This window comes from Gigantopelta aegis, chromosome 9, assembly GCF_016097555.1.
Source record: "Gigantopelta aegis isolate Gae_Host chromosome 9, Gae_host_genome, whole genome shotgun sequence".
Classification (NCBI taxonomy): Eukaryota; Metazoa; Mollusca; class Gastropoda; order Neomphalida; family Peltospiridae; genus Gigantopelta; species Gigantopelta aegis.
The window spans coordinates 77,568,755-77,581,087 of record NC_054707.1 but is presented as its reverse complement, the minus strand read 5'-3'; the positions used below and the strand labels follow the sequence as shown (position 1 = coordinate 77,581,087).

Genomic DNA, 12,333 nt, shown 5'->3' with positions numbered 1-12,333 from the left:
AAATTCTTTTCAAATCACTGGCATGATTTTGCAAGTAAGGTTTTGATTGGTCAAATGAAAGGTTAACTGAACATGAGCTCCAACGGGCTGCTGTTATCATCACATTTTAGTAAAACAATATTTAATAGTTTTGCTTACATTTTATTACTGGAATTATTATTTGATAACGAAGTATTATGATTCGAACAAAATGTCTAATTCAGAGCTTTTCCAAATGAATGCAAACTATTATGAAATGTATCGATATTTCATTTTAATGTATTTCCTATTAAGGTTCAAGCACGCTGTCCTGGGCACACACCTCAGCTGTCTGTCCTGGACAGTGGGTTAGTTGTTAGTGGTTAGTGAGAGAAAAGAAGGTGTAGTGGTCTTACACCTACCCACTGAGTCGTTAAAACTCGCTCTGGGTGGGAACCGGTACTGGGCTGCGAACTCTGTATCTACCAGTCTTACGTCCGATGGCGTAACCATGACACCACCAAGGCCGATACTGATAAATGTTCACTTTATCTATTTTTATCACACTTCACTCCTTTTTTGCATAACCTGGGTTTTTTCTTTATAATTTAAAAAAATATATAATCAAAATTTTGAGAAACAAGGGAGTGGCAATGTTAAGTAAAAAGTATATGTATACAGATGTTAAAAGAGATTTAAAAGTAATAATAATGATTAGAACTATTGTAATAAATTACCAAAACATAGTGAATGTCAGGCTTGACCTATTATATAAAACACATCATCATGTGTGCATAACTACGTGTAAATAAATACGAATTCACTGCAAGGCAATCTCTTACCATTAATTTTATAGTATTAGTTTTTTTTGTGTATATAAATTTATTATTAATGTCATGACATTCAGTCGTGAGTGGGAGACTCGGTGCCATCTTCCTCATCTGAAGAACAGGGGATACTGATACTGTCACTGTCATTATCACTGATGCTGTCGTCATCATCACTGTTACTATCCGATTCGGAATTACAGTTAATAATAGGGTCCCTGTGACTCTGGTTTACCCTGGTTGCTGATCCAGTTCGAGATTGCAATGACCATCACAATATCACCATTTTTGATTGGTTAAATTCGGCTATAATGCCTTCTAACAACCAATGGGAATGCACCTACTTCGCAAGATATTTATACAAACTTGACTGGTTACGTTACGCACTACGAAAAAGCACTGCATCGGAAACAAGTGTAATATTTGTACGCGCGATAAAAATATTTTGATGCGCTGCCGGGATTAATCATTCAGTAAATTTTACATGAACAGTAAATCGGTTATGCCAAATAAAATGGCATAACTGAGGCACAAACGAAACGGTCGTTTGTGCAATTTGTGGGGGAGGAAGGTGTGTTTTTCAAGTTTTACGTGTATACTATTTTCAAAATACCTGTACATGTTATATATATATAATATCAAAAATGGGAATTATTTACATTAGATTGAAAATATTGTACTCCAAAATTGGGAATAAAAAACAACTTATCCTTTGGGGAATGGTGCCGATTATCAGTCTAGAAATATGAAGAGTTCAAGTGCAAAAAACCGATAAATCCATTTTAGTAATTTTCTGCAAAAGAGGGTTTTTTCCATACTTTCTATGTAAAACATATTAAGTCCACAATTGGTGATCTCAAGTTGATATAAGTAAAGTAAATAAAGAACAGAAAAAAATATATTATTGTTTTTAGTGCATATTTGGGGCAATTTATTATTTAATAACAAAATATATTTGTCAAATTCAACTTCAATTTGAAAACAGCTGGTACAGTCAGGGCTATCTCTAGATATATATGTAGAACATATTGAAAATTTATCTATGAAACTTTAAGCTGCAAAAATACAGATTTAAATAATAAAATAAACAATAAAATATTACAAGAAATTATATTGCTAAATTAAAATAAAATTTAAGAATTGCTTGTAAAATTCACAAATGGCAAATCTGGCAAGTGATAAAGCTTGCCCTGGTGCTAATACTAATATATAATTATTAGATCATTTGAAAAAATAGCATGTTAAAAACCTAAGACAGACGGCCACATGGAACAAAGATGAACTGGGTGACTGGTCTACATTCTAACTTAGTAAAAATACATCAGGGCTAGAAATGAAGAAAACAAATCTACATGCACCAGGCGCATTCTGAAAAAAAAGTTACATGCACCATTAAAATTCTGCATGCACCAAAAATAAGGTAAATCCTGTTAACAATGAGGAAAATGAGGAATTATTCGGCAATACCTATATTTATTTATTAACAGTACCTGAACGTTATACAACTGCGTTTATTACTGATTCTTGATCAAATTTGAAAATTTCACCCAACGTAAACGCCTTACAGAAATCTAGATAGGCCTATTACAAAAACGTACGAATATTTGTGTTTTGTATAGCAAGTTATCAACTTTTTTAACTCGATAAGATCTGTTGGTATAATATAAATTAGCCTACGGAATTCGACGAGAAGTTGCAATTGAAATAATCACTGGCTGACTTCGAGTCAACTACGCGAGTAACGCACCTGCACGTTCGCAATCATCTGATCAAGTGCCCATATCTGAGGTCGAAAATGTTCAAGGCAGTTACGGTACTTTGTATTGATCACAGATCTGGTGGAGTTCAATTTGTCAGTGACGACAACTGTGTTATGCGCGTGGATACCCCAAAGTCGGTCTCGACCACCTTCCCTAATACCATTCACAGATATAACCGAGATATTGCCGACAATTTTCGCAAATATATTTCACGGAAATGACTGAACAACCATTGTTGTAAGTAGGATTATGGGATACAAAATGGATTCGCCCATAAGATAAAAGTTATCATTTTCATGTGGCGAACAGATTACGAAATGCATACGCAAAATTCAACAACTTGAGTCTGAATCTGGTAGACAACAGGATACTAGTATACGCAATACACAGTACTTGAAAAATATTAGCATGCACCACGTGCACCCAGTTTTAAAAGTTACATGCACACGCAAACATCAGCATGCACCGGTGCTGTACTAACACTGCATTTCGAGCCCTGTACATGTACATCATGAGTGATTAATCAATGCCAAATTCAACAAAGTATCCTGATATAATATATTAATAACTACCATATTCAACCAAACAGAAGTTAGGAATCAATAACTTTTGTGATTTACATGCAAATAATACCCGGCAGGTGGGAACAAACACCTGCTGGTGCTATCAGAGAACATTACTACAGTAGTGTTCATATAAAAATATCATCTCTTAGCAGCTCAATCAGGATAAAATATGTCACAGGTCTTTTATCCAAATTTGCTTTTTTATATTATTTTTGTTATCAACTTCGAATGATGATAAATGCAGTGGATTACAAAATTGAAAATTTACAAGACATGCCATAAGAGAATCAAAATTTTCTAAAAATCCTTTAATATAATTTTTTCTATAACCATACTTATACAAATAAACAATGGAACATTAAATAAACAAAAAAGGTTTAAAAATAAAATTCATACCTGATCCTGAGAAACATAAAGCTGGTTCTCATTCATTCTAAGAACTGAGTTACAACTGGCCTCTTGGACAGGTCTCAAGTTTATCAACTATTTTGCATCCTCTTTACTACTACTTCTTGTTAGTAACAAATACACTTAATCCTTTGGTATTGTGCAATACCACTGTATGTATTACACAACAAAATGTTTTTACATATGTGATCTACTATAAGTTATATATCTCAAAACTAGATGCAACTTTGAAAGAGACACTCGTGGGAAAATCCAGTTGTAATTGACATCGTGAGAACAAAGATGCCCAGCTGTTCAATTCAGTGAACATAATTAACGGTAAGAATAAAATATGTGAATGCAGGACCAAATATCAATCAGAAAATGGGAAACCATAACATTTCAATGCATTAATATGTATTATTTGCTAAGTTCATTATTTTAATCAAATAAAACCAAAATTAGTTGCAGGTGTGCAGATTTTATGTAAACAATGCATGAAGGGGTGTAGAACAGAACAGCCATTTTCCCATGTTCGGGACAAAGCCCATTGGTACATTCCTTATAAGGAATGCAGGTGTTCCCACGACAGTCAGCCGGTTATGCTTGGATGCTTGCTAACGACAAGCGACCATATCAAAGCCCTGCTTATGATTTCACACTCTGCGATCCTTACATCACCAACAATTTAGACATGCTATCCCCAAAACCAAAACATTATGGACCTAATATATTGCGTATTTTTCATTCAACTTCTCGGTCGATCGGTGTATTTTGAAAACCCATTGCTCGTTCTTTGTAGACAAACAGCGTAACCAAATGCGTTGTGCTGTATATTTCCTGCTTACAATGCAATTAATTATTAGCATCGCTAATTGGGGTACTCACCAATGAACTCTTTCAATGATTATTTGAGTGCCGTGTTCTATGCGGGGGTTTGGGAACTTGACACTTCTTCAATAACCGAAAGGCTTCTACTGGACAAATCTCTAGATCAAAAGATCGTTGACATTCCAAGAAAATGATTTAATAGAACGCAATAAACGTATTAATTCCTTTAAGTTTCTGAGAAATTGACAAGCCAACAAAGGAAATGTAACGAATAATTTGTAACTTTTGACAAATACACTAAAAACTTTCCAGCAATATGGCCGAAATATCCACCACACATGCGCGTATTTTGGTTCCTATTTCCGGTAATGAAAGGTGTTGTTGGACAGATGTCAGATTTGTTTTGTAGAAAATATTTTATATTTTAGGTTGTGTACATATCCAGATAGTCCCTTTTTCCAGAGTAAGCATGGCGTCGCCAGATGGTTCAGGTCCCAGTACTGTGGAATCGGGCTCCGACCAAATGATTACTAATCCTAGTCGGACCACCTGTAACAATCCAGCCCAAGTTTTAGACCCTGAAGGAACTGCACATGAAAATCTCCCCACAAATGAAACTACAAAACCACAAGGAGCCAATCAACAAAGTGGCATTACAGGTATATATTTTTATATGGATAATAATAAGAAAACCTTCCAGGACAGGTTAGTTCATAACCCCAGTGTCATGGAGCCCTATAGCCCGAGTACTCTTGACTGTAAGAGAGCTAGACGGACATTTGGACATAAACACGCTCTCATTACAGTCAGAGACCAGCCTATGTCTTTTTTTTGGCAATTCCTGACTACCAAACGGTAGGCAACGAGTCCCGCTCTAATACCACAACAATCCTATGTTTGACGTCAAATACCTTTACATCAATCATTTTCGAGTTAAGTGATACAAAAAAATCCACATATTAATCACTAATACACTTACTACAGAAAGAAACCCGACAGCACCCACATTCAGCTACGCTTCGTGACACTCCGTCGCAACAATTGCAAAGCTCGGCGATCTATTTCGAGACGTAGACCACGTGATCGCGCACTGGGCGATTCCGCCTTGTGCAGCAGTTACAGGGGCCGTCTCATATCGAGCGAAGTTACAACATGGAAGAGTTGGCTAATGCCGTTTTGGATGAATTTGGATTTCATTACGTCATTAAACCAAAACAATTACACATTATTGACTCCATTTTGAATTTGAAGGATACATTTGGGGTGTTATTGACAGGATACGGCAAAAGTATGTGCTACGTACTGCCTCCTCTTATGAGATGACCCCTGTAACTGCTGCACAAGGCGGAATCGCCCAGTCTCGAAATAGATCGCCGAGCTTTGCAATTGTTGCGACGGAGTGTCACGAAGCGTAGCTGAATGTGGGTGCTGTCGGGTTTCTTTCTGTAGTAAGTGTATTAGTGATTAATATGTGGATTTTTTTGTATCACTTAACTCGAAAATAATTGATGTAAAGGTATTTGACGTCAAACATAGGATTGTTGTGGTATTAGAGCGGGACTCGTTGCCTACCGTTTGGTAGTCAGGAATTGCCAAATAAAGACATAGGTTGGTCTCTGACTGTAATGAGAGCGTGTTTATGTCCAAATGTCCGTCTAGCTCTCTTACAGTCAGAGTACTCGGGCTAGGAGCCCTATAGCCTTCATTCAAACGGGATCAGGCTAAAACGGAACCACTACCAAAACGGAACCATTTTCGTTGGCGAAAACGGAACCGATTGTGGCTATAACGGCACCTCACTGTATTGGCTAAAACGGAACCACACATAATAGAGAGAGAGAGAGAAAAATGAAAAATCATGACTTAGGTTTATTGCCGAATAAAGCCGGTCAAAATCGTGAAACCGTGGATTGTGCTACGATAGGAATTAACATACCAAATCTTTTGAGTTGTTATTACAGTAGACTGTTGATTATCAAGCATTTAAGTTACTAGAATTACACCTGTATTGCTAATTGTTAATCCCCATCACCGATTCCGTCTAGCCGGAGTGTCGCGAGTAAATTAGTGCCTTCAGTACAACTGTTATTTTGAGCTTGAGCACATGCTAAGATGATGCTTGACGTCACTAATCGAGGCCCTTACTATGTAGCCCCAAAATAACAACACTCATGTATATAAACAATTTCATTTATTTAATTCACATAAAAATGAACTATGAGCAATCATGTTATAATAGCATATATTGTTTTCTCATTGGGAATGCGAGATAAATAGGTTTTGATTTCGGTGCTGTTTTAACCATCGATTTTGGTGCCGTTTTAGCCAACGCAGGTTCCGTTTTGTCCACAGATTGTGGTACCGTTTTAGCCAACACAGGTTCCGTTTTGTCCAATTTGGTTCCGTTTTTGCCTGGGGCGGTTTTGGCATGGTTCCGTTTTCGCTATAACCCATTCAAACTTGGCTATTGTTTATGTAATGATAGGGCTATAGCCTCTAGATATATAAGTGTATGACATAACTGGTGATCAAGCAGTAACTTACTGTTTTTCTTTGTTTATAATTTACACTCTTTTAGTTCAGAGGCATCAGAAGTTTGGGAGGAAAAGGTTCAATATTTCCCCCCTTTTTGAGGGTATTGAATTAGTCATATGAACTTCAACTGGGTATTGCATTAAACACTACAGACGACGTAGTGCTAGGCCTGGATTTGAACTCCAGATCACCAGGACTGTAGTCGAGTACTCCAACCACTCGACCATGCAGTGGATGAACAAGTGAAACTGCATTTTAATACTTATAAATCTCATAGGGTGTATTTTGACGGAATGAACCGAACATCTACGGAATAAAACAAAGATTTAGTCCCATAATGCCTCATTCTGTCATAAACCTAACTCAAATGAAAGACGAATCAATATACACTATGCATTGATGTCCCAAGTTTCAATGGCTAATTTTTACAAAAAATGTGGCTAAGACATTTTCTGTCTTCTGGTGTGAACAAACGGTTACATAATCTATCCGACACTTCAAACATAATAATAATACCAAAATGTTCAATTAGCGTAATAGCGATCTCGCGACTGGTAACGAGAAACAGTGTCATCCAGAATACAGTGTAGGCCTTATAATATTTGCTTATTTTAATAATCACGGTTATTAATTTTAACGGCAGGCATTCAACATGTATGACAGCAATATCTGGAAGATCTGTAACTTGTTATTTTAACATTGTAAAGTCTTTGAACCAAAGAAATAAAAATAGACCGACAATGTGTGTCAATTTGAATACACATGCCAGTTCAGGGCCGAAAGACATGTAGGCTATCTCAAGGGCTGAGGTCAGCCAGACTGAGCAAAAACAAAACGTTCACTAGACTGGTTTGTGCACTTCACGTTAAACCAAATGGACACGACGAATACCAATCAAATAGGTCGCGAATGTTAGGAAGAACATTCATTGGCTGAACTGAGGACAGCTCTTGGCGCAAATATATGTCTCGCTTCAGAGTCAGCAATACGATTACATAGAAGTAAATCTTGATGTAAATTTGTAGAAACACTAGTTGTTCACATCAATGAATACCTAACTGCATTTTTTGTTTATTTCCTTTGTCTTTGTAATTTTGTGCCCATGGTCGAGAGCACGCATTCAGATCGCGATCGCGGGAAATGAACATGCAGTATTTATACAAATTGCAATTAAATGTATACTGAATAAAATTTGTTTACAATAATCATATTTGTTAGATAATTTTAGATATAAATTTGTAAGACTGTGAGGTGGCTTTTAAAAAGACCGTAAATTTTAATTTTCTTAACATTTTTAATTTTTTTTTAATAAATGGAGTATACTGTGAAGTCGGCTTTCTTAGCCGAGGTATTTTGCAAGCAGAAATCACAACAAGCATTTAACACGACACTGAAATCAACAGCAACAACATAACACAAATTATGAAATTGTTTGGCAGGGCTAAAAATTTCGATTCTAAAAATTTTCAGAGAACTTTATCAACAGTGTTAAGTATATAGAATTCTGTGTCATATGCTATATATGGATTTTTTAATTATAAACCTTACTCTTTTTTTTTAAATTATAAACCTTACTATTTACTGGAAAGAATAATCAATTTGTCTGTAAGTTTATCCAATTTTAAAGCAAAAAAAATAAATAAAAAAATAAAAAAGTTTAGTTATTGGTTCCATTTTTTCTTTGCAGTCAGTGTTTTTTTAGATGTCTTACCAGCCCCAAGTTCAGCCAGCAAACATTTCGCTAACATTCGCAAACTATTTGATTGGTTTTCAATGTGGCCATTTGGTTTACCGTGAACCGCACAAACCTGTTTGGCAGACGTTTTTCCACTCGGTCTGGCAGCCCATTACTTTTCGAAGATTGCTTATTCATAAAAGAGCATAGGATACTTTTGCCGATGCATTTTGCACATTGGTTCAATAATTGTATGGATATTACTGAAACACATTTACACCCTGTTCTGTCTCAACTAACCCACTGTCCTGACTGACAGCCCAGATAGCTGAGGTGTGTGCCCAGGACAGCGTGCTGAAACCTTAATTGAATATAAGCACGGAAATTAGTTAAAGAAGATGTTCATATAATTAAAATACATACTATACAGGCCTGGAAATAAATTGTTTGGTAGTGCCTGTCCAAATGACCTATGTCAATCAATATGAGCCTGTCATGAATGATAATGTGCCTGTCACCAAATGTTGAAATAATGTTACTATTGTCCTTTATTAAAGGAGGGGACAATTAAGGCATTTGGCCTGGTATGCATAGTCAATGATATATAATGCACATTATTGCTTAATAGCAACAAGTATAATTGTATAGTTAATTAATAAAATGCTTGAATGTGACAGCTATTATATATAACGGGTGCAGCCATTTTGTACCATCCCAGTGAATACCCCTCTGGCGAACTGGTGGTTACGTAATACCTAACGTGTCATGTCAGGAATTAGTCTTTGAACTGAAGAAACAAATCTTACCTGATTTTTGTGGATGCATCGTAATGTTCTGTAATAATCTCTATTCCAGTAAGCCAGCACCAAATATATGTTATTTTTCAATACAAAATAAAAATCACCATTGTCAGTGTGTTGAAATAACTGTCTTATGTTTTGTACATAAATTAACCCACATACCGAAATAATAATCGGAGTGTTTTCTTGGTTAATTGGTCTTTTCTTTCCTTGGCCTATACCTGTGGTTCCTGATTGGCAGTTGTATATTTAGCCGGTCCCCAGACACTGTGTCTAGATACACTAAAAAGACGTGCATCTATTATTAATTAAGATCACAGGGTATTGTGTGATAACCACGCGAACACCTTAAAAGAGTAAAATACTTTAACTTCATTTAATTTTATTGATGCAAATTGAAATATATTCAGTTAGATACTTTATTATACTATCAAGTCATTTTCAGTGTTCGAGATTAACAGTATCCTGATATCCCGGGGATACCAGAATTTAATTTTGGATACCAGACTTCAATAACCCAGTATCCCACCGGGATACCATATAATGTTGTTGGGGTTTGTTTGTTGTTGTTGTTAGTTTGTGGGGTGTTTTTTTTTTTGGGGGGGGGGGGGGGGGGGGGGGGGGTGTTTAATCCTACATTTTTATTTTTCGCTGAAACAATGAAAGTCGTCATTTACTGGTGAAGTTAAGTAACAGTGTTGTCCATGTTTATTACAATGTTATTTATGAATTTCATTTAAGTGGGATACTAAATTCTCAGGTGGGATACCAGATTTTGAAATGTTAGTATCCAACTGGGATGCTGCCCAAAATATTTAATCTCGAACACTGATTTGTGTTGTTTTACAAGTCAGGTTGATGAAAGCGAAGTGCCTTGTCGTAAATTAGAGCATTTGTTTACACTGTGCATAGAGGCATTGGACGGAGCTGACGTCACTTCGCCCCAAGCTATACCACCAGACGTCACAAAAACAAAACAAAATGGTTGCCCCCAGTTAGCAGGAATAATCACGTTTTTTTATTAACTCTAAAATTATGCGTTTTTCATTTCTTAAAGTGTCAGTATGTGTTGGTTGTCCGGGTATGCATCTTTCCAACACATCAGGCTCATATTTGAGTTGACCCTCCCTTTAATCATGGACTATTACATATACAGTCAGACCTTGTTACAACGACCATCGTTACTACGACATTTACACCGTCCGACCACAAATTGTCGGTTACGTATGTACACCAATCTTAATCTGTTCATTACACCAGAATTCACACCTTCCGACACTGAGAGAGCAAAAAAGGAACAAACATGCACCTAACATCTAAAAACACCTCTTTACAACGATATTACATAATCACAGATGCCGTAGTACGTTGGCAGTACACACAGCCATTTGGCATCCTTGATCTTGTCGCGAGCCGACATGCAGTCACATGATGTCTGAGTTACCGATGTTGGCTAACTCTAGACGTGTATTGCTTTTGAACATACGCCTTTCGTCATTCAATTAAAGGATTAATGTTGAACAATCAAGTCTACTAGTTTTATGACATTTTGTAAATGAAGTAGGTACCAATCGATTAGATTGACTGTGAATGGGCTTTGATTAATAATAATATACTTAGTATTTAATGATGGTCTGTGATCCATCCCCGTCGGTGGAACATTGGGCTATTTCTCATTCTAACCAGTGCACCACGACTGGTATATTAAATGCTTTGGTATGTGTTATCCTGTCTGGTTTTAGTTTTTTGGGTTGTTTTTTATTCAGTGGTATATACTTTAATTTTAAATAATTTTGTTGTTTTCTGCATTTGTCATTGCAGGTTGGGGAGCCTTGAATCATTGCTTTACAAAAATATATATATTCATACACATACACATACATATATGTACATTCATACATCGCATATTATGAAAGCTAATTTCAATATAGAGAATATATTAAATTAAAATTTATTAATCAATTACATTAATACATTAAATAATTATATTAAAATATACTTTTTTTCCATTATTGTTAAATAGATAACTAGATAAATCATTTTAAATTGCAATGTTTAAAATGTTGATGCTTTTACAATGTTTTTATACACTACTGAAATAACTTCTAGTTAAAATTTATTAATCAGTTACGTTAATACATTAAATAATTATATTTAAAAAAAAAAAATCAATTATTGATAATTAAATTTCTGTTATATTCATTACAACGTAACGTTATCCGATTGGTCCAGACGTAGCAACGGGAGTTTGTTCATTTTTCAATGAACGTAAAAATTACGTCGTCAGGGAACGTCATATGTGATGACGTCATTTTATATGGGCAAGTTGTCTTAATGAACGGTATTGTTTATGGATAAAAAATAATTCAAAATAAAGTATGATGTTTTAGTGTTATTATTAGCATGTATTATAATTATAAGTATTGTCTGTTATTTCTTTTACGTTCATCTGGATATGAACCAAAAAAATCATCAGCAAACTTATGTGAGAATGGCTTCGCCGATTCACACAGTTTGCGGATGATTTTTTTTGTTCATACCCCGATGAACGTAAAAGAAACAACAGACACTCCTTAATTAAATAGATAACTAAATGGATCATTTTAAGTTGCGATGTTTAAAATGTTGATGGTTTTACAATGTTTTTATACACTACTGAATTTTTTTTTAGTTACATACAGTTGAATTTGTTTAAAAACAATACATAGATATGAATGCAAAAAGAGCATTTGTTTGAATCAACATAATGTATCATATGAAGAAAAGTATTAGTAGCCAGAATTCTATGTAACAGTCTGTATTGAAACCACCTTAACGTTGTATCTTTTAAACAATAGAAAGCTAGAGCGTAGTATTTTTCCCACATACAACAGTCATATGTCAATCCTTTGTTTGCATATTTTAACTGTGTCCAATATTGTACAGATCTTTACATCCTGCATTTGTGTTCAGTAGAATTTTCATTTTGAAAGGTAAAATTGGAATTTTAACAGA

The 12,333-nt window shown here is 35.3% G+C and overlaps 2 protein-coding genes across 4 annotated transcripts in view; one reads left to right on the top strand and one right to left on the bottom strand.

The window, feature by feature from the left end:
- The window catches only part of LOC121381059 (recombining binding protein suppressor of hairless-like), a 45,294-nt gene extending 40,626 nt beyond the window's left edge, over positions 1 to 4,668 (bottom strand). For 2 of the 3 annotated variants that reach the window (XM_041510145.1, XM_041510146.1), the window contains exon 1: positions 4,387 to 4,668. Coding sequence is in view for 1 of the 3 variants with exons in the window: in XM_041510144.1 (XP_041366078.1) it covers positions 3,508 to 3,543 (36 nt within the window). In the remaining 2 variants the exon portion in view is untranslated. Of the gene's footprint in view, positions 1 to 3,507; positions 3,650 to 4,386 lie in introns of those variants that run through there. The other variant, XM_041510144.1, reaches the window with a different exon arrangement.
- Positions 4,669 to 4,693: 25 nt separating this feature from the next.
- The window catches only part of LOC121381061 (ubiquitin carboxyl-terminal hydrolase MINDY-2-like), a 55,599-nt gene continuing 47,959 nt past the window's right edge, over positions 4,694 to 12,333 (top strand). Inside the window, exon 1 of the mRNA XM_041510147.1 lies at positions 4,694 to 4,988. Within this exon, the coding sequence (XP_041366081.1) occupies positions 4,799 to 4,988 (190 nt within the window). The 5' untranslated portion in view covers positions 4,694 to 4,798. The remainder of the gene's footprint in view (positions 4,989 to 12,333) is intronic.